Source organism: Chiloscyllium punctatum, chromosome 38 (genome assembly GCF_047496795.1).
Source record: "Chiloscyllium punctatum isolate Juve2018m chromosome 38, sChiPun1.3, whole genome shotgun sequence".
Lineage (NCBI taxonomy): Eukaryota > Metazoa > Chordata > Chondrichthyes > Orectolobiformes > Hemiscylliidae > Chiloscyllium > Chiloscyllium punctatum.
In genome coordinates, this window is record NC_092776.1 from 3,894,685 (window position 1) to 3,917,518 (window position 22,834).

The 22,834-nt window shown below is 44.6% G+C and overlaps 1 protein-coding gene across 3 annotated transcripts in view; it reads right to left on the minus strand.

The window, feature by feature from the left end:
• The window catches only part of LOC140463298 (VPS10 domain-containing receptor SorCS1-like), a 1,204,408-nt gene that overhangs the window by 75,155 nt on the left and 1,106,419 nt on the right, over nucleotides 1-22,834 (minus strand). For all 3 annotated transcript variants that reach the window (XM_072557066.1, XM_072557065.1, XM_072557064.1), the window contains exons 20-22: nucleotides 18,980-19,113; nucleotides 17,547-17,670; nucleotides 5,108-5,220 (exon numbers count right to left, since the gene is read on the minus strand). In XM_072557066.1, coding sequence (XP_072413167.1) covers nucleotides 5,108-5,220; nucleotides 17,547-17,670; nucleotides 18,980-19,113 — 371 coding nt within the window. The remainder of the gene's footprint in view (nucleotides 1-5,107; nucleotides 5,221-17,546; nucleotides 17,671-18,979; nucleotides 19,114-22,834) is intronic.

Genomic DNA, 22,834 nt, shown 5'->3' on the forward strand with positions numbered 1-22,834 from the left:
CCTGTCGACACACTCCCTGCCGACACATTCGCTGCGGACACACTCTCAGCCGACACACTCTCTGCCGACACACTCTCTGCCGACACACTCCCTGCCGACACACTCCCGACCCACTCCCTGCTGGCACACTCCCTGTCGACACACTCCCTGCTGACACACTCCCTCCCGACACACTCCCTGCCCACACACTTCCTGTCGACACACTCCCTGCCGACACACTCCCTGCTGACACACTCGCTGCGGACACACTCTCAGCGGACACACTCTCTGCCGACACACTCCCTGTCGACACACTCCCTGCTGACACAATCCCTGCCGATGGACTTCCTGCCGACACACTTCATGCCGACACACTTCCTGCTGACACACTCAATGCTGACACACTCGCTGACACACTCCCTGCAGACACACTCCTTGCTGACACACTCCCTGCCGACACACTCCCGGCCAACACAATCTGGATAATCACAAAGGCCAACCTCCCATCTATAGAATCCATCTACCAGACCCACTGTCAAGGAAAGGCCACCAGCATTCTCAAAGATCCATCCCACCCTGGCAATGTGTTTCTACAGGCTCTACCATCGGGGAGAAGGTACAGAAGCCTGAACACATGCACCAGCCGGTTTCGCAACGGTTTCTACCCCACTGTTGTTAGAATATGGAATGGACTCTCAAACTCTTAACATTCGCCTGTAGCTGTGTTTTTGTTTTTGCTGCTGTTTACCTGTTATTTACTATCTATGCTACTTAACTCTGTGATCTGCCTGTATTGCTCACAAGACAAAGCTTTTCACTGTGCCTCGGTACACGTGACAATAAATCCAATTCAATTCAATTAGATGTGGTGCAGAGCTGGGCTGAGGAGTGGCAGATGGAGTTCAACCCTGTCAAGTGTGAGGTTGTCCATTTTGGAAGGACAAATAAGAATGTGGAATACAGGGTTAACTGTACAGGGTTCTTAGTAAGGTGGAGGAGCAGAGCAATCTTGGGGTCTATGTTCATAGATCTTTGAAAGTTGCCACTCAGGTGGATAGAGCTTGTAAGAAGGCCTATGGAGTATTATCGTTCATTAGCAGAGGGATTGAATTCAAGAGTCGTGAGGTGATGTTGCAGCTGTACAGGACCTTGGTAAGGCCACATTTGGAGTACTGTGTGCAGTTCTGGTCGCCTCACTTTAGGAAAGATGTGGAAGCTTTGGGGAGGGTGCAGAGGAGATTTACCAGGATGTTGCCTGGAATAGAGAATAGGTCGTACGAGGATAGGTTGAGAGTTCTCGGCCTTTTCTCGTTGGAACGGCGAAGGATGAGGGGTGACTTGATAGAGGTTTATAAGATGATCAGAGAAATAGGTAGAGTAGACAGTCAGAGACTTTTACCCGGGTACAACAAGAGTGTACAAGGGGACATAAATTTAAGGTGAAGGGTGGAAGGTATAGGGGGGATGTCAGGGCTAGGTTCATTACCCAGAGAGTGGTGGGGGCATGGAATGTGCTGCCCGTGGGAGTGGCAGAGTCAGAATCATTGGTGACCTTTAAGCGGCAATTGGATAGGTACATGGATGGGTGCTTAAGCTAGGACAAATGTTCGGCACAACATCGTGGGCCGAAGGGCCTGTTCTGTGCTGTATTGTTCTATGTTCTATGTTCTACCTTTGTCACTTCCCTCCTGTTCGCTTGTTGTTAGTGCAAACAGTACAAACAGAAAATAAAAGGCTAAACAAAACCAGACCGGCTGCAGAGAGGGTTAGGATAATGATTGAGGAGGTATACTTTCCAATATGCAAAACTTAATCAGTATAGTAATTCGCCTGGACTTGCCTGAGGAATTCTGACAACCATGACCAGCGTCCTGACATAAGCAACAAGACAGTAAACCACAGGGTTCCCATGAGCCTCGCTGCTGTGGCTGAGGGAGAGTACCCTGAGGATGGGGCATAGCGAAGACCCAATGAGCTTTCAGGTACAATCATAGTGAGTAGGCAGTGAGAGACTGAGAGGGTCACCCTGAGATCCTGTCTGCCTGTGAAATGTCTTTGCAATATTTTGTTGCTGATGTGCTTGAGGATCCACATTAAAGTTCAGAAGGAAGGTCACCATAATCCTCTCAGACTATAGCAATGCTCTCTCATTGGAGAGAGGTGATTGGTGGTGGTTTGATCCGAGGGTCACTACATCTCAGTGGACCAAGTGGAGAGGACAGTCCTTCATATTTACCTCAGCTGGTGGGGCAGGAATCGAACCCATGTTGTTAGCGTTAGTCTGCATTGCAAACCAGCTGTCCAGCCAAATCAGCCAACTGAGCATATTGTACATGGATGGGAGATGTGTCATAATGATGCAGAGAGGCTGGTGCATGATAGATGCCAGCAGGCAAAGAAAGGAGGCGGGGGAAGGGGAGCGAGGATGGGACTCGTCTGGAGTATGCCCTGAGATATTGATGCCAGGTATTCAAGATGGCGGCCTGAAGGAACAAGCAGTAAAAGTTGAAGTCCTCTCAGACACGTCAACATGGCGTTTCTTCCCAGTGGGTGGTAAGACAGGACAGTGTATATTCATGAGGTGAGATATGCAGTCAATGAGAATCTCAACAAGCAACGATCCCCTTCAATAGTATTTCCCTGCTCTCTCATGACAATTTCATCTCAATGCCTGGAATGATGCTTGAAAATGCAACAATTTGCTCTCAATCTTTAGAAAAGCCTTGCTGGACTTCTGACATGATTCTGCTGGATTTTTTTATCATCGCCAACAGCTTTCAGAGCTCTATAAGATTCAGCCTCTAATACTTGCCAAGGTTAAACAAATAAATAAACTAACAATACTACAAAGAACTACTTGACTGTATATTAGATCTTTCAGAGGTATGGGATTGAGGGTGATGTAGTGGTTTGGATCAAAAATTGGCTAGCTGAAAGAAGACGGAGGGTGGTGGTTGATGGGAAATATTCGTCCTGGGTTCAGTTATGAATGGAGTACCGCAAGGATCTGTTTTGGGGTCACTGCTGTTTGTCATTTTTATAAATGACTTGAATGAGGGTGTAGAAGGATGGGTTAGTAAATTCACAGATGACACTAAAGGTGGTGGAGTTGTGGATAGTGCCGAAGGATATTGCAGGTTACAGAGGGACTTAGATAAACTGCAGAACCAGGCTGAGAGGTGCCAAATGGAGTTTTATGCAGACAAGTTTGAGGTAGCAACGGGAATAAAGAGTACTGGGTTAATGGTAAGAATGTTGGTAGTGTGGATGAGCAGAGAGATCTCGGTGTCCGGGTACATAGATCCCTGAAAGGTGCCACCCAGGTTGATAGGGTTGTTAAGAAGGTATACGGTGTGTTAGCTTTTATTGATAAAGGGACTGAGTTTTGGAGCCATGAGGTCATGTTGCAGCTGCACAAAACTCTCCTCGGAGGAGGCCAAGGATGGTCATGTCAGAAAGGGAGTGGGAAGGTGAATTAAAATGGACGTTGACTGGGAGTTCTGGTCGGCCTTTGCGGGCCTGGCTGAGATGCTCTGTGAACCGTTCCCTCAGTTTACACTCAGTCTCCCTGATGTAGAGAAGACCACATCGGGAACACCTGATGCAGTAAACTAGGTTGGAAGAGAGGCAGGTGAACCTCTGTCTCACCTGGAAGGACTATATGGGGCCCTGGATGGAGGTGAGGGGAGTGATATACCAACAGGTTTTGCATCTTTTCCAGTTGCGGGGAAGGTGCCTGGGGGTTCGGGGTGGGGAGAGTGGCACAAATCAAGGACTGTCAGAGGGAACAGTCCTTGCAGAAGGCAGAGAGGGCCTGTTTGGATTTGGCAGAAGTGTTTAAGGATGATACGTTGGATGTGGTGACTGGTGGGATGGTGGGGGGACAAGGGGGATTCAGCCTTTATTGTGCTGGGCGTGTGGGGTTTGGAACAGTGGAACAGGGAATGGGGGAGGTGCGGCAGATGGCTGTCTGGATGATGGGGAGGAAAAGCACATTGTTCAAAAGAGGTGGACATCTGGGATGCTCACGAGTGGAATGTCTCCTCGTCCGAGCAGATGCAGCAGAGATGCAGGAATTGGGAGAACGGGATGGAGTTCTTGCAGGATACTGGGAGGGAGGAGGTGTGGTCCAGGTAGTTATGGGGGTCTGTGGGTTTTTACTAGATGTCAGTCTGGAGACTCTCGCCAAAGATGGAGAGATCAATAAAAGAGAGGAAGGTGTCCGAAATGGACCAAGTGAACTTGAGGGCGGGGTGGAAGTTGTGGGCCAAGTCGATGAACTGCTCCAGTTCAGCCTGGGTGCAGGACACTGCACTGACACAGTCATCGATGTAACAATGGAAGAGTTGGGGCACAGTGCCTGTGCAAGTACTGAAGAGGGATTGCTCAATATTCAACAAGATTACAGATAATCTGCCTCGATGTGCCAGCTCAGCTCCCCAATAGATCAAAAGTCCGCCATGTCTTTAAGTACATTCAGTGATCTAGCCTCCACAATATCCGGGTTGGAGAATTCCAGACAATCACTTCTCTCTCGGAGAAGGCATTCATCGCCGTACAAAATGTGCATCTCCTTATTCCGTAACTCTGGCTCCTAATTCAAGATGTCCCCATGGATGGAAACATCTTGTGAACATCTAGCCCCCTCAGAATCTTGTATGTTTCAATAAGATCACTGCTCAATCTTTGAAACACTAATGAATAAAGGCCTCACCCATTTAATTGTTCTTTATAAATCAACACCTTCACCTCAAAAATCAGTCCAGTGAATCGCTTTTTGAAATACCTCTAATGCCAGGATTACCTTTCTCAAATATAGGGACCAAAACTGTACACAATACTTCAGATGAGTCATCAACACCCTTTTCAGTTGTAACAAGACTTCCCTGTAGCAATAAAGGCCAAATTTCATTTGGCATCTCCATTAATTGATGTCATAATGTCAAGCTACTGGGCATGTTCTGTGCAAACAAGGCGTTATCTCCTAGCAGCTAAACTTACCCGAAATTGTAACTTGTGTGGATATAAAACGTGAACAGAGTTTCCTTCACAAATCTAATGAAGTTATAGAGAAAGGTGTACTGGGTGAAGTCATTCTCTCGAGGGTGTTGGTGCTTTTCCAACTTACTTGTTGCAGAGTTCTTTTGACAAGCTTACTGAGATCGTGCCTCCATTCGGGAATGTCTGGGTTGTAATCCTCCAAGTTTGGAGTAAACGACAATAACAAAGAGCGATAAGAATCTGCAGGATGAAGACAAGAGGACATTGTTAGAAAAAAATTGGCTTTCATCTCTCAGTTAGATTTTGATCACAGAAAGTTTTGGCCAAAACAAGAAAACAATTTCACTGTTTGTTTACAGACGTTGCTTCAGGCCATTCACTTTGTTTGATGAAAAATGTTGCTCCAACAATTTTTTTCCAGTTTATTTTTTTCACAAATCACAGGCTGTGGTGTTTCATCCTTCAACAACAACAATGTACATTCCCACAGATCCTTCAAAGTAGCAAAACATTCCAAATTGCCTTAGAGGGGCAATATCTGAAACCGTGTTGAAGGAGGAGACGTTAGCACAGGGGTTACAGAGGTACATAGAACATAGAACATAGAAGAATACAGCGCAGTACAGGCCCTTTGGCCCTCGATGTTGCGCCGATCCAAGCCCACCTAACCTACACTAACCCACTATCCTCCATATACCTATCCAATGCCCGCTTAAATACCCATAAAGAGGGAGAGTCCACTACTGCTACTGGCAGGGCATTCCATGAACTTACGACTCGCTGAGTGAAGAACCTACCCCTAACATCAGTCCTATATCTACCCCCCCTTAATTTAAAGCTATGCCCCCTTGTAATAGCTGACTCCATACGTGGGAAAAGGTTCTCACTGTCAACCCTATCTAACCCCCTAATCATCTTGTACACCTCTATCAAGTCACCCCTAAACCTTCTTTTCTCCAATGAAAACAACCCCAAGTGCCTCAGCCTTTCCTCATAGGATCTTCCTACCATACCAGGCAACATCCTGGTAAACTTCCTCTGCACCCGTTCCAGTGCCCCCACATCCTTCCTATAGTATGGCGACCAAAACGGCACACAATATTCCAGATGCGGCCGCACCAGTAGGTTTTAACATGGGTCTTAAAGGAGATGAGAGAGGTGAAGAGATTTAGGGAGGGAATATTGGAGCATAGAATCTTGTCAGAGTCATACAGATGTACAGTACAGAAACAGACTCTTCAGTCCAACTCATCCATGCTGTGCAGATATCCTAATCTCATCTAGTCCCATTTGCCAGCTCTTGGCCCATATCCCTCCAAACCCTTCCTATTCATATACCCATCCAGATGCCTTTTAAATGCTGTAATTGTACCAGCCTCCACCACTTCCTCTGGCAGCTTATTCCATACACCAGCCTCGGCATGAAAAAGTTGCCCCTGAGGTCCATTTTAAATCTTTCCCCTCTCACCCTAAATCTATACTCCCTAATTCTGGACTCTCCCATCCCGGGCAAAATACTTTGTCTATTTATCCTATCCATGCCCCTCATGATTTTGTAAACCTCTATAAGGTCACCCCTCAGCCTCCGACACTCCAGGGAAAACAGCCCCAGCCTGTTCAGTCTCTCACTATAGCTCAAACCCTCCAACCCTGGCGACATCCTTGCAAATCTTTTCTGAACTCCTTCAAGTTTCACAACATCAGCTAGGAAGGAGACCAGAATTGCAAGCAATATTCCAACAGTGGCCTAACCAATGTCCTGTACAGCCGCAACATCACCTCCCAACTCCTGTACTCAATACTCTGACCAATAAAGGAAAGCACACCAAACGCCTTCTTCACTATCCTATCTACCTGCGACTCCACTTTCAAGGAGCTATGAACCTGCACTCCAAGGTCTCTTTGTTCAGCAAGACTCCCCAGGACCTTACCATTAAGTGTATAAGTCCTGCCCTGATTTGCTTTTCCAAAATGCAGCACCTCACATTGATATTATGGAAGGTGATTGACTTCACATGAAACATTCTGGTGCAGGATTTCATTGTCACGGGAGAAAGAACAGGGACGAATGCTCACTTCTTTAAAACCTTTCAAGGGATATTGGATGTTGGCTGGACTCAAACATTTGATGATGAGCAATATTCCCCCTAACCTGTGCAGTCACATGAAGTTGAGACAAGCCAAATATCCCTGTGCAGCCTGTGAACATATCGACCCTTTTTACTGCCCCAAAGCTTTAAAAGGGCCTTGCACGCTAAAAACAATGAGAGGCTGAGTAAACATCTCGCACGGTCGCAAAGATGACAGTCTGATACAAATGAATAGCTTGCTCAGCCATTTCAGAAAGACATTAAAGATGTTTTCTCTTGTTTGGCTGCTACAAGATTTGGAGATATTTGTTTAACACACTTTAGATTTAGATTTAGATTTAGATTTATTTACCGTGTGAAAACAGGCCCTTCGGCCCAACAAGTCCACACCAACCCGCCGAAGCGCAACCCACCCATACCCCTTACCTAACACTACGGGCAATTTAGCATGGCCAATTCACCTGACCTGCACATCTTTGGACTGTGGGAGGAAACCGGAGCACCCGGAGGAAACCCACGCAGACACAGGGAGAACGTGCAAACTCCACACAGTCAGTCGCCTGAGGCGGGAATTGAACCCGGGTCTCTGGCGCTGTGAGGCAGCAGTGCTAACCACGGTGCCACCGTGCCGCCCACTTGTTACTATTATGTTATGTTTCACAGCAAATGTGTGATATATCTTAAAGGGATATGCAGATGATGTGATTATCATGTGACCTAATGGTATAAAGGTCTCAGTTTCCATCTTACCGAGTCCTCTTGCAGAATGATGTGCTGAGGCTCACATATGACCGTACATGGAATTGCTTAGCTTGAGCCCAAACTTGCAATTCCCTGCCTGTGCTTGTAGTGTATAAAAGCACCAGGACCTTTGATTAGATTAGATTAGATTTCCTATAGTGTGGAAGCAGGCCCTTCGGCCCAACACGCCCACACCAACCCTCTGAAGAGCAACCCACCCAGACCCATTCCCCTACACCTAACACTATGGGCAATTTTTAGCATGGTCAATTCACCTAACCTGCATATTTTTGGACTGTGAGAGGAAACCAGAGCACCCGGAGGAAACCCACACAGACACGGGGAGAATGTGCAAACTCCACACAGACAGTCACCCGAGGTGGGAAATGAACCTGGGTCCCTGGTGCTGTGAAGCAGCAGTGCTAACCACTGAGACACCATGACCGGTAATAAAAATTCATTTATTTTTCAGTGCTATGTGACCCATGTCTCGGATTTATGCTACACAAGTGAACATAAATATCACAGCATGATATTTGAGGGCCATTGGCAATTGTGCAATCCAATCAAATTAGTTTGGTCCAGCCCTTCGATGAGGTTCCACAATTTGTTAGTTTCATTTGGTATACCCCTAACGGCTAATCTCCCTAGAAAGGGATGACAAACTGACCAACTTCTTTATTCAACCGTTTCTTCAGTTGGTCACAACAAGGTTACTTTCTAAAGGAAGTCATCCTTTCTCCCAGCTCAAAGTAAGTTACACTTTAAAAGGAGCAGGCTCTCTTGAGTTAACAAACGGGTGGCTTCTCAGTTACTAAACATGAGAAGAAACAATTATGTGACTTGCATACACACAGAATAGGAATGAAGAGGGTGAAATAAACCATTAAAAAAATTATGCAACATTTCTGAGTTGTTAACGATGGAAGAGAAGTTAATAGGACATTGCAGCTGTTACACTGGATGATATGGATAGCATTGAGTTTGGTAGCTGAGAAGTCAATTTTGTTTTGCAGGTTAATTTAAATTCTTGCCTGTTTCCTTTAGGTAGTAGCTGACAGCACTCAGAGCGAGAGAGAGAATTATTCCTCTTTATTTGCAGTGTAGGGATGTTTAAGAGCTGTCCTCAAAGAACATTAGTGCACACACTATCGCATCAGGCCACTAACACACGCACAGCAGGAGTTACACTCAGTTTTTAACTGATTCTTTGGGTATTCCTAGAAAGCTGAACCACCAATATCACGCCAGTAGGTGTTATCCTTCTGAGAGGGGTTTTGTTAGCTCCACCTTTGAAGTCTTTCTGTTTGAAGTTTCCCTGAATCTGTACAGGGGTGACATTCCTTGGGCCCACAGTGAACACTGTCTCACTGTCAATGAATTTCGATCTAAGGTTAGCTTTTGGTTATAGCAGTCCTTTTTTTTTAACAATATGTGTGTTGGAATTAAAAGTTCAATCTGTCCATTGCAAGGTTCTCCTGAATGAAAGAAAGAGGAATTTTATTATTGATTAACCCTGAGAGAGATTGAATAACAACACAGTATCAATTACACTCTCACAGGCACGAATCACAAGTTACAAAAGAGACAGTGTTGTAATGATCCCACCTAATGTCATTACTCAACAAGTCAGATCCCAGACTGAAATCTGGCTTGATAAATTATAATTTATTTTTGACTTGAATGAGGTGTTCCACCCCTGAAATATAATAATGCAATGCTCTAGGTTCAGCTTTAACTATGTTTATTATACAAAACAACAGATCAACCAAACTGTTGACATATGACACAAATTTAAAGATGTTGAATCATGCAATAAAATCCCATTAACCCTAACAGCAACCTCTCCGAGTCCTCAAACAGCAGACAGAATTCCCTTGTCTAACACACATTGGGATTGTCTGCGTAGTGCCTTCAATTCACAATCATGAGAATCCAAAAACCTCTTCCTTTGTTCATCATACAACTGAGCTTGAACTCTAAGCTTCCAAAAAATGTCTCTGATGTTTTAAACAAACACTTCTGGTCTGCAAATTTAAAATTAATCTCCTTACACTGACTATATTAAACAATTTAGGGTGGCACAGTGGCTCAGTGATTAGCATTGCTGCCTCACAGCACCAGGAACCTGTGCTCGATTCCAGCCTCAGGTAACTGTCTGTGTGGAGTTTACACATTCTCCCCGTGTCTGCGTGCGTTTCCTCTAGGTGCTCTGGTTTTCTCCCACAGTCCAAAGATGTGCAGGTCAGGGTGGATTGGCCATGGGAAATAGTCCCATAGTGTTCAGGGCTGTGCTGGCTAGGTGGATTAGGGATAGGGTAGGGAGGTGGGTCTGGCTGTGATACTCTTCAGAGGGTTGGTGTGGACTCGATGGGCCAAATGGCTTGTTTCCATGCTGGAGGGATTCTATGATTCTAAACCACATTCTCCCTTTCTCTGGAGAAAATGCCTTACATTTCTGGCTTCAGCTAAGAAACTGCAGACTGCACAAACTGAACCGTAAAGAATAAAATATTTCAAACTACAGTTATTTTATCTAAGTTTCCCCAAAATCTTCTATCGGAGTTGTTTACTTTGATAACTAAAAAACAAAGATTTCTGGAAAAGTTCAGCTGGCCTGTCAGCATGTGTGCAGATAAATCAGATGAAACATTTCAGGTCCAGTGACCTTTCCTTAAAACAGTTCACTTAAAAATGCTTGGAGTCCTTGACGTATTAGATGTTTAACCTGAGAATACAGTTGTTTAATGCAGGAGCCAATTAGAGCAGATGCTGGAATCTGTACTGAAAACTACAGATGCTGGAGATCACAGCGAGTCAGGCAGCATCCATGGAGAGAGAGCAAGCTAATATTTCAAGTGTAGGTGACTCTTCATCAGAGCTGACGTGAAGTGTGGAAGGGGCAGATTTATAGTTGAAGAGGTTGGGTGTAAGGGGGTAGTGGGTGTAGGGGTTTGTGGAGAAAAGATGTTGATAGTTCAGATAAAGTGATCAGAATGTGAGAATGGCAGAACAATGGTATTCTGGGAAGGTCAGACAGTCTCATTGGGGCAGGGGGGGGGCGGAGGGGAGGGGAGAGAAGTCATGATAACAGAATATAACAAGCTAAAAGAAAGGACAGTTGTTTAATTGTTCACCTGAAGTGTTTTGATGCAGTGGTGAAGTTTGTCAATATCTTTCATTTTTTTGAGTGAACAGTTATGTCTCCAATTCGCTTCCGTATTGTACACATTTTTAGAGAGACTCAGACAAACTGCTGGGGGAGAGAGAAACTTCCATAAAATAAGGAACTACAGATGTTAGAGATCCGAAACACACCAAAACGAGTTGCTAGAGAAACTCAGAACCCTTCTAAGGAGGTCATTGGATTTGAAATGTGAACTCTGTTTCTCTCTCCACAGATGCTGACAGACCTGCTGAGTTTCTCCAACTATTTCCATTTTTGTATGAGGCAGAGTTCCAGATCTTCTTCTCACAGAATCACATCACAGAATCCCTACAATGCAGATAGAGGCCATTTGACCCATCGAGTCTGCACCCACTTCCCCGTCCCATCCCTGCAACCTTGCATTTCCCGTGGCTAACCTAACTTGCCTGCACATTCCTGGACACTATGGGGCAACTTAGCATGGCCAATCCACTCTAACCTGCACATTCAAATATTACAAATGAATATCTCTTTCTCTTTGCTTTGCTGTTCAAAAACAGCAACTGAAAGATTTCCAAACCTGGCTACATTGTCTTTGGAGATGAACTGTCTAACACTGATGTCCAGTATTTTTATTTATCGTGTGAATTAAAACAGGAGATGTGAATTTCTTGATACTGATTCAGTTGTCTAAATTCATTGTCTTTTCATAAGATGGGAGCTCCAGTGTAGTTTCAGTTATCCTCCACTTTGGTCTCCTTGACTTGCCTCAATCTCTGGTCATGTGGTCCTTGCAGCCATTTTCGAACACTATCTGTCCATTTTTGTTTGAAAACCATTTTAGTCGATGACTATACCATCAGGTATCGCATCGAGACCTTGGAACATAACATTTGACTGTTCGTTGTTGCTATGTTTGCAACAGGAGTTAACAGGTGAAGTTGCATAATCTTACCAGACCACTGAACTGCTCTCTCATTAGAGGGAGAGAGATGATTGGTGGTGGTTTAACCTGAGGGTCGCCATGCCTCAGACGAGGGGAAGATGTTGGGAAGGCGAATTCTTCTGGTAACCTTGACCAGTATGGGAAATGAACCGACATGTTGGTGTCATGCTGCATCACAAACCAGCTCTCCAGCCAACTGAGCTAAACTGACCCCATATGCATCAAGAATCAACCACGTTGTTATGTGTCTGGAGTCACATCTGGGTCTGAGCAGGTGAGGGTAGAGATTTCTTTCTCTAAGGGCATTAGTGGAATGGATGGGTTTTAGTGACAATCTGGTCACTATGACTATACCATTAACTTGATAAGACAAACTTCTCAATTCCAGATTTACTGAACTATCTGAAGGCAGTTTCCAAGCTGCTGTGGTGGTGTTTGAACTCATATTAGAACATAGAACATAGAACAATACAGCACAGAACAGGCCCTTCGGCCCACGATGTTGTGCCGAACCTCTATCCTAGATTAAGCACCCATCCATGTACCTATCCAAATGCCGCTTAAAGGTCGCCAATGATTCTGACTCTACCACTCCCACGGGCAGCACATTCCATGCCCCCACCACTCTCTGGGTAAAGAAACCACCCCTGACATCTCCCCTATACCTTCCACCCTTCACCTTAAATTTATGTCCCCTTGTAACACTCTGTTGTACCCGGGGAAAAAGTTTCTGACTGTCTACTCTATCTATTCCTCTGATCATCTTATAAACCTCTATCAAGTCACCCCTCATCCTTCGCCGTTCCAACGAGAAAAGGCTGAGAACTCTCAACCTATCCTCGTAGGACCTACTCTCCATTCCAGGCAACATCTTGGTAAATCTTCTCTGCACCCTCTCCAAAGCTTCCACATCTTTCCTAAAGTGAGGCGACCAGAACTGCACACAGTACTCCAACTGTGGCCTAACCAAAGTCCTGTACAGCTGCAACATCACTTCATGACTCTTGAATTCAATCTCTCTGCTAATGAACGATAATACTCCATAGGCCTTCTTACAAACTCTATCCACCTGAGTGGCAACCTTCAAAGATCTATGTACATAGACCCCAAGATCCCTCTGTTCCTCCACCTGACTAAGAACCCTACCATTAACCCTGTATTCCGCATTCTTATTTGTTCTTCCGAAATGGACAACCTCACACTTGGCAGGGTTGAACTCCATCTGCCACTCCTCAGCCCAGCTCTGCATCATATCTAAGTCCCTCTGCAGCTGACAACAGCCCTCCTCACTGTCCACAACTCCACCTATCTTCGTATCATCTGCAAATTTACTGACCCACCCTTCGACTCCCTCATCTAAGTCATTAATAAAAATTACAAACAGCAGAGGACCCAGAACTGATCCCTGCGGAACTCCACTTGTAACTGGGCTCCAGGCTGAATATTTACCATCTACCACCACTCTCTGCCTTCGACCGGTTAGCCAGTTTTCTATCCAATTGGCCAAATTTCCCTCTATCCCATGCCTCCTGACTTTCCGCATAAGCCTACCATGGGGAACCTTATCAAATGCCTTACTAAAATCCATGTGCACTACATCCACTGCTCTACCCTCATCCACATGCTTGGTCACCTCCTTGAAGAATTCAATCAGACTTGTAAGGCAAGACCTACCCCTCACAAATCTGTGCTAGCTGTCCCTAATCAAGCAGTGTCTTTCCAGATACTCAAATCCTATCCCTCAGTACCCTTTCCATTACTTTGCCTACCACAGAAGTAAGACTAACTGGCCTGTAATTCCCGGGGTTATCCCTATTCCCTTTTTTGAACAGGGGCACAACATTCGCTACTCTCCAGTCCCCTGGTACCACCCCCGTTGCCAGTGAAGACGAGAAGATCATTGCCAACGGTACTGCAATTTCCTCTCTTGCTTCCCACATAATCCTAGGATATATCCCGTCAGGCCCGGGGGACTTGTCTATCCTCAAGATGTTCAAAATGTCCAACACATCTTCCTTCCTAACAGGTATCTCTTCTAGCTTAACAGTCCGTTTCACACTCTCCTCTTCAATAATACGGTCCCTCTCGTTCGTAAATACTGAAGAGAAGTACTTGTTCAAGACCTCTCCTATCTCTTCCGACTCAATACACAGTCTCCCACTACTGTCCTTGATCGGACCTACCCTCGTTCTCGTCATTCTCAGGTTTCTCACATACGCATAAAATGCCTTGGGGTTATCCTTGATCCTATCCGCCAAGGATTTTTCATGCCCTCTCTTAGCTCTCCTAATCCCTTTCTTCAGGTCCCTTCTGGCTATCCTGTATCCCTCCACTGCTCTGTCTGAACCCTGTTTCCTCAACCTTATGTAAGCCTCCTTCTTCCTCTTTACTAGACATTCAACCTCCCTCGTCAACCAAGGCTCCCTCACACGACCATTTCTTTCCTGCCTGATCGGTACATACATATCATGGACACGTCGTATCTGCTCTTTGAAAAAGTTCCACATTTCCACCACATCCTTCCCTGACAGCCTATGCTCCCAACGTATGCTCCTCAAATCCTGTCTTACAGCATCGTAATTTCCATCCCCCCAGTTGTAAAATCTACCTTGTTGTGCGCACCTATCTCTCTCCATAACCAAGGTGAAAGTCACAGAATTGTGGTCACCATCACCAAAATGTTCACCCACTAACAAGCCCACCACTTGTCCCGGTTCATTATCGAGTACCAAATCCAATATGGCCTCCCCTCTGGTCGGACAATCTACATACTGCGTTAGAAAAGCTTCCTGGACACACTGCACAAACACTGCCCCGTCCAATCTACTTGATCTCAAGAACTTCCAATCAATATTTGGGAAGTTGAAGTCGCCCATGACTACGACCCTGTGGCTTCTGCACCTTTCCAAAATCTGTTTCCCAATCTGTTTCTCCACATCTCTGCTGCTATTGGGGGGCCTATAATAAACACCCAACAAGGTGACTGCACCTTTCCTATTTCTGACTTCAGCCCATACTACCTCCAGAGGCAGATCCCCCTCAAACTGCCTTTCTGCAGCCGTTATACCATTTCTAATTAGCAATGCCACCCCCCCTTCCTTTTTTACCACCCTCCCTAATCTTACTGAAACATCTGTAACCAGGAACCTCCAACAGCCATTCCTGTCCCTCATCTATCCACGTTTCCGTGATGGCCACAACATCGTAGTCCCAGGTACCGATTAATAGATCACTAGCCCAGTAATGTGTCCATGATGCTGCTGCTGCTGTTGCACACTGTCCTATGTGGTAAAGGTTGTTGGTAGGAGAGTGGCAGGAATGGACTTCCATAAATTGAAATGATCTGAAACTTATATAACCACAGAATGTTCCAGTACCCATTATGTCTGCACTGGCTCCTGAAAGAGCCACAAAGCTCGATCCATTCTCCTGCCCTATCTCCATAGCCCTCTGAATTCATCACCTTCTGCACATCCACCAATATCATTTATTGTATCCGTTACTCCCGATGTGGTCACCTCTACATCAGGGAGACTGGACGCCTCCTAGCAGAGCGCTTTAGGGAACATCTCTGGGACACCCACACCAATCAACCACACTGCCCTGTGGCCCAACATTTCAACTCCCCCTCCCACTCTGCCGAGGACATGGAGGTCCTGGGCCTCCTTCACCGCCGCTCCCTCACCACCAGACGCCTGGAGGAAGAACGCCTCATCTTCCGCCTCGGAACACTTCAACCCCAGGGCATCAATGTGGACTTCAACAGTTTCCTCATTTCCCCTTCCCCCACCTCACCCTAGTTCCAAACTTTCAGCTCAGCGCTGTCCCCATGACTTGTCCTACCTGCCTATCTTCTTTTCCACCTATCCACTCCACCCTCTCCTCCTTGACCTATCACCTTCATCTCCTCCCCCACTCACCCATTGTACTCTATGCTACTCTCTCCCCACCCCCACCCTCCTCTAGCTTATCTCTCCACGCTTCAGGCTCACTGCCTTTATTCCTGATGAAGGGCTTTTGCCCAAAACGTCGATTTTACTGCTCTTCGGATGCTGCCTGAACTGCTGTGCTCTTTCAGGACCACTCTAATCCAGAATCTGGTCTCCAGTCATTGTTTTTACCTTCCAATATATATGCAGCTTTTTTTTGAAACCTCCTATGGAATCCGCTCCACCACTCTCCCAGGCAGCACATTCCAAATCCCAACAACTCTCTGAGGAAAGATATTTTCCTCATCTCACTCCTAGCTCTATTGCTGACAATATTGAAATTGTAACCCTTAGTTACTGACACACCAGTGGAAACAGAGAATCCTTCCTTACCCTGTCAAAATTGCTCATTATATTGAACATCTCAATAAGGTCATCTCTTAATCTTCTCTGCTCTCAGGAGAGTAAGCCCATTCTGTCTCATCCTTCTTTGTGTCTGCAATCCTTCATTCCTGATACCATTCTAGTAAATCTCCTTTGAAATCGCTCCAGGGCTTTTTAACATCCTTTCTAAAATAAGGTGCCCAGAACTGAACACCAACCTCCAAATGTGGTCTGCTCAATGATTTGTAGAGATGTAGCATCACTTGCCTGTTTTTATACTCAATGTTTCTATTGATAAACCCAAGGATCCTCTAAGCCTTCTTAATAAATGCTTCAACTTCCTTGGCCACATTCAGGGAATTATCCAGTTAACACTGCCTGGCCACATTCAGGGAATTATCCAGTTAACACTGCCTGGCCACATTCAGGGAATTATCTGGGTCACGCTGCCCGGCCACATTTGGGGAATTATCTGGGTTAACACAGCCTAGCCATCTTCAGGAAATTATCCAGGTTAACGCTCCCTGGCCACATTCAGGGAATTATCTGGGCTAACGCTCCCTGGCCAGCTCCAGGGTGACTTCCTGGTGATGTTGCTGCTTCAGTTGGGCAGGTGACCTGGAGGTGAAGGGGAAATGCTCCTGGGGCTTATGGATTCTTACACCTGCAGCAGCATAAAGGGCCATGCAGCTTTCCCAACTGAGGCTCGACTGCTGTCTCCCCTTGCCAATGAAAGCTCTGCAATTTAGGAAATAACACAGCACACCTCTTTCTTTCCATCAAACTGTCAGTTGTGTCTGTTGAAAGTTACTTCGGTCGCTGTTATTCCCTGGCAATGGTAAGAGCCCTGGTTGGTGCAGCTGTCAGCAATATCCAGTGTTGCTGAGGATATAATGACAGGAATGATGCTGTGTCACACTCAGCATAACATTACCCATTCCATGCAACTTGCTGTCCCATCTCTGGGCAGCGCGATTCAGTCTCTGGCTAAAGTGACCACCAGAAAATCCAAACACTGTTCAATGATTAAATAAAATGAGTCCTTCACCCGTTGTTCCTCACCTGGCCTGCCTGACAATTGTGCTGCTTTGAGAGCTAAATCTAACTTTGGCAAGTATTACTTTGCTCCAGAGAAAGTGAGCTAACTGTGGAGGGAGTCGATGGGAAGCATTGGTCTGCTCATATGTTTGAACCAACAAAAGGAGTGAGGGCATTCCAGAGGATCATCCACGAGTGAAGAATAGTCAAACTGTTTAAAGAAACATTTCTTGATCAAGGGTCTGTATTCTCTATAATAATGCACATAAAACAGTAAGTTTTTCTCTCACCAAATACAGCTATACTCTTTATGTCTTGCAGAATGGAATTCCCAGCAGATACTTGCACTGTGACGCTGTTCATTCCCTCTGTAGAGAATGCAAAGGAAGTATTCTCCTCTAGGGTGATGACGGGCTGTAACAGACCAATAAAGATAAAAATCCTCAGTGTGAGAAAACAGGAATTGAAGAAAATACCACAAGCTAGTCAACGCTGGTGAAACACAAAACAGGGTGGATGTTACAATGCATTAAAGCCAATAATCCTCATGAAGACCATTTAGTGTAGCTAATACAATATTGCCATGCTTTTTTCTTTCAGTTTATCACTGAACGCAGTGTTAGTGAGCTACATCAAATGCAAAGTTGTGAAAATCCAATCTTCCTGTGGTGGCCAAAATATATTGGTTGTCACATCGTATTTATGTGGAGATGGTTTTATCACTTTGTTACCAGCCTGAATATCAGATCAACACATACATTTACACACATTGAATAATGGCGAGAATCTTTCCAAATCTCCCTGATTTAAATGCTCCGCCAGTCTGCTCCATTTAGTGAGGGTTTGGGTGCTCGTACACACAGTGAGCAGGATGCTTTGCCTGAGAATGTTAAAATTAGGGATAAATAATGAAGCAGCTGAATGAAGAAACAGTGCAGGAGTGGAGCAAAGACAAACAGTCTCCAGCATTTGTTCAATTCATTGGTCAATTTAAATGACAGCCAGTATTGTCTGTCCTGATTCCATCTCATCTGCTCTTTCCTTTCTATATCTCATTATGTAATTATTTTACAAAATGGTGTAATCGTTTCTGCCTTTGAGAACTCATGTTAATTTTATTCTTTCAAGGGTTGTGAACTTTGCAGCAATAAAGCCCCCTCCCTGGAACTGACCTTCGGCTAACTTCTTAAGGTGCGGTAACTGTTGTTGTTTTGGTAGATCTGAGTGTTCTGTTCGATCATTTCAAAGTCAACCACATATAGACCAGAGCAGAGAAGGAAGAATCAAGCTGGGCTGTTATGACAAGCTAATAGTTTCATGGTCAGCATTACTGATTTAAATTATTATTCCCGACTTTTGATTGAATTAAATAGAATTTTCCCAAATTCTGTGTTGGCATTTGAGTCCATGTCCCTCAGAGAGTTTAAATCGCAGCGTTTACAAGTTCATGAAATACATAGCACATTGGCTCAGAGTTCCCCTCAGCTCCCCATCAGCATTCATTAGTATCACAGTCGTCTGCTAACGCAGCTCTACTTTCATCTATAATTAGCATATTCTTCAATTCCTTCATGTCCAAAATTATTCTTGAACATACTGAATGACTGAGTGACCACATAGGGTCAAGAACTCCTCAGCTAACTGACAATGGTAGTGAGTTTGGATTGCTTTCTCGTTGCTAGGTAACTGTGTGCTGATGGTAAAGTTCACAACATTCACTCACCTCAGTCTTGTTCCCGAGCCACCAGAAATAGGTAAGAGGGCCAAAGGGACTGGGCCACACCACCGCTGTCATGTTCACTTGCTGATTGGTGATTGCAACATAAGGTAAGGTCAAGTGCACATGCTCAATAGGACCTGGGGAATAGTGGGTAAGAAGACAAAATATCTTAATATCCTCTCATTTATTTTACAGCAAATCTCACAATAACAATCAGAAGTCAACGTGATGCAGAGAACAAAAGATATCAGAGTACTGCTCTCTTTGTTGGCATGTTGTATTTTGTTTAAAAATGTGTTGCTGGAAAAGCGCAGCAGGTCAGGCAGCATCAAAGGAGAAGGAGAATCGACGTTTCGGGCATAAGCCCTTCTTCCTGAAGGGGGTGATAGCTTGTGGCAGCTGGTTCTACCTACTTCTGAATTACATTTGCCTTAAAATGGACAGGCATTGCCTAGGCTGGGGAGAGAGCAGAGATTCCACCAGCCTTTCACTGTTGTGCACTGAATTCCCACTCATCCCAGAGAAATATCACTCCCACCATCGTATTCATCATGTCTGAAATATTGGGGCGGGGGGGATTAATGCCACAAACTCACATCAGATTGAACCAGTCCTAAATCACTTTGTTGGGAATGTTTCCCGCTGTTATAGGGAAGAGGTTTTCGTATCTATTCATTTGGAGTGAATTCAAACCCTAATAACAGAAATAACAGTGCAAATTCACTAAGATCCCCACTTAATAATAAACATATGGTGTGCTCAATAAACTGGTGATTTATTCCACTGAATTCAAACAAAAAAAAATGTCATCTCAAAGCCTTTTCAAAATCTTCTGGCAAAATATGATTAAAATTAAGAGGTGGTCAGAGACAAAAATCAAATAACATTTAATCAAATTCACAGGTCAATCTCGCTCACAGTGCACAACACAGGCTGACAAATTCCACACAGTCAAATGAAGTTCACATTTTAGTGTTGACCAGTAACACCATTCAACTGTAAGTACTGTGAGGACACATTGGAGGACCCTGACTATTATCTGTCCTTCTCTATCTTATTCCATGTCATGATTTGGAGATGCCAGTGTTGGACTGGGGTGGACAAAGTTAAAAATCACATGACACCAGGTTATAGTCCAACAGGTTTATTTGGAAGCACTAGCTTTCAGAGCGCTGCTCCTTCATTGGGTGGTTTTGGAGAATAAGATTGTAGGACACAGAATTTATAGCAAAAGTTTATAGTGTGATGTAACTGAAATTATATATTGAAAAAGATCCGGATTGTTTGTTAAGTCTCTCATCTTTTAGAATGACCATGTTGGTTTCAGTTCTTTCATATGAAAATTCCAGAACTTTCTTAAAGTGAACTTTAACAATAGGTGCCATGTCGGCCCAGATAATGCATTGAGAGTGTGAGGTGCCCTGTGTGAGGTTGTCTGTGCCCCAATGTTCAGACTGATTCTAATCTAAAAAAGGGATTTACAGAATCCATGCCATTATTCCATGCCAGTCTCTGTAATTGTCTGTTATTGTAACTGAACCACTTATAACTAACTGGTTCCTTGCACAAGGTGCTTTCTGAGTACTGCCTTATACTGTCCAGATTGGCTTGAGGTGATTGGGAAAGTTTGAGTCTTCGTCATCGTTGTTTTGGGAAAGGAAGCTCTTTCAGTGTTATTGTTATTCCTGATCATGATGCAATGATAGAGAACTACACAAGATCACAACAGATCCAGACAGTTAGACAAAGAAAAAGCTTTACCCATGAGCAGCAGGTACCTAAATCTAAGGGACACAGATTTAAGGTTTTGAGATAAAGGCAGTGGGGAGCTGTGAGGAATTGTGAGCAGTTTTGGGCCCCATACCTCAGGAAAGATGTTTTTGGCACTGGAGCGGGTCCAGAGGATGTTCACAAGAATGATCCCAGGAATGAAAGGCTTAAAATATGAGGAACATTTGAGGACTCTGGGACTATACCAGATGGAGTTTAGAAGGATAAGGGCGGATCTAATTGAAACTTACAGAATACTGAATGGCCTGGATAGAGTGGATGTTGGGAAAATGTTTCCTTTGGCAGGAAAGACAAGGACCCAAGGGCACTGCCTTAGAGTAAAGGGAAGACCTTTTAGAATGGAGAGAAGGAAAAACGTCTTCAGCCAGAAGAATGGGGAATCGATGGAATTCATTGCCACAGAAGGCTGTGGAGGCCAGGTCATTGGGTCTGTTTAAAACCGAGCTAGATAGGTTCTGGATTGCCAAGGGGGATCAAAGGTTACGGGGAGAAAGCGGGAAAATGGGGTTAAAAAACCTATCAGCTGTGATTGAATGGTAGAGCAGACATGATGGACCGAATGGCCTAAGTTTTGTACCTATGTCTGATGGAAGATTCTATTTACACAGTGAATAATAATTCTTAAAATGGTGTGGTCATGTCCATGTGCCCATCTGCAATACCTCAGGTAGATTTATTACCATCAATCTTTATCATTGGCATTAGTCTCAGCTATTGATACCATGTGAAAAAGGATACCCACATAAGGTCATTGGGAAAAAGTTAGGCTTATTCTTGATAAACAGAACAGGTTTGTTGTGGGTTCCTTTACAGTTACTTGTGTTACACCTGATATACATGATAGTCTTCTATGAGAGACCATGGTTAACTTAAGAATAAGTATTCACTATTACTGAACCATTCTTATTCATACAACACATCTAGGTTAAACCCAGTCAGCTTCGCTAAGATTAACCCTTCATATCCTGATGGGTGGAGCATACCTTACATTGGCTGTTAACCCTTTCAGGTGCTAACTATAATATACAACGGTAAAGACCAGGAGCTTGTAACTATGGTGATGGTGGAAGTAGAGACAATCATTGATTTCAAAAGGCAATCGGATGAATACTTGCAGGAAATCTGCATCTGTGAGACATCTGACAATTGTTGGTATTGGAGAAACAAAAGCCGCCCAGTATGAGTCAAAAGGGCTTTTGTGAAAGGAAGGAGGGAATGTAGAGGGAGGGGCAAGGTTAAAAACCAAACTCTGCAACTACTGTTAAACTGAACATCAACAAATCCGCTATCATCAACAGAATCAGGTGATAGGCAGGAAAATGAACTGTGAAGCGGACATAAGGAGCTCTCAAAGGGATACCGATAGGCTAAGTGAGTGGGAAAAGACCTGGAAAATGGAGTACAAAGTGGGGATAGTGTGAAATTGTCCATTTTAGCAGAAAGTGTAAAAAAAGAAGCTTGTTAGCTAAATGGTGAGAAGTTGCAGAGCTGTGAGCTGTGAGCTGCAGAGAGATCTGGATGTTCTAGCATATGAACCAGAAAAGGTTAGTCTACAGGTACAGCAAGTATTTAGGAAAGCTCATCAAATGTTCAGGTTTATTGTGAGGGGAATTGACAGCAAGAGTAGGGAGGTTATGGAGCAGTGCTCTGAGAGCTAATGCTTCCAAATAAACCTGTTGGACTATAACCTGGTGTTGTGTGATTTCTAATTTCAGTTATACAGGGCAATGGTGAGACTGCATCTGGAGTACAGTGTAGAGGACTGGTCGCTCTACTTACAGAAAGATGCTAATGTGTTGGAGACAGTTCAGAGAAGGTTTTTCTTTGGACTAAGATCTGGAATGATTGGATTGCCTTATGAGGAAAGGCGAGAAAGGCTAGGTCTGAATCCTCTGGAGTTTAGAAAAGTTACAGGTGACTTAATGGAAACGTGCAAGATCCTGAGGGGTGGTACAGCGGCTCAGTGGTTAGCACTGCTGCCACACAGCGCCTGGGACGCGGGTTCGATTCCAGCCTTGGGCGACTGTCTGTGTGCAGTTTGCACATTCTTCCCGTGTCTGCGTGGGT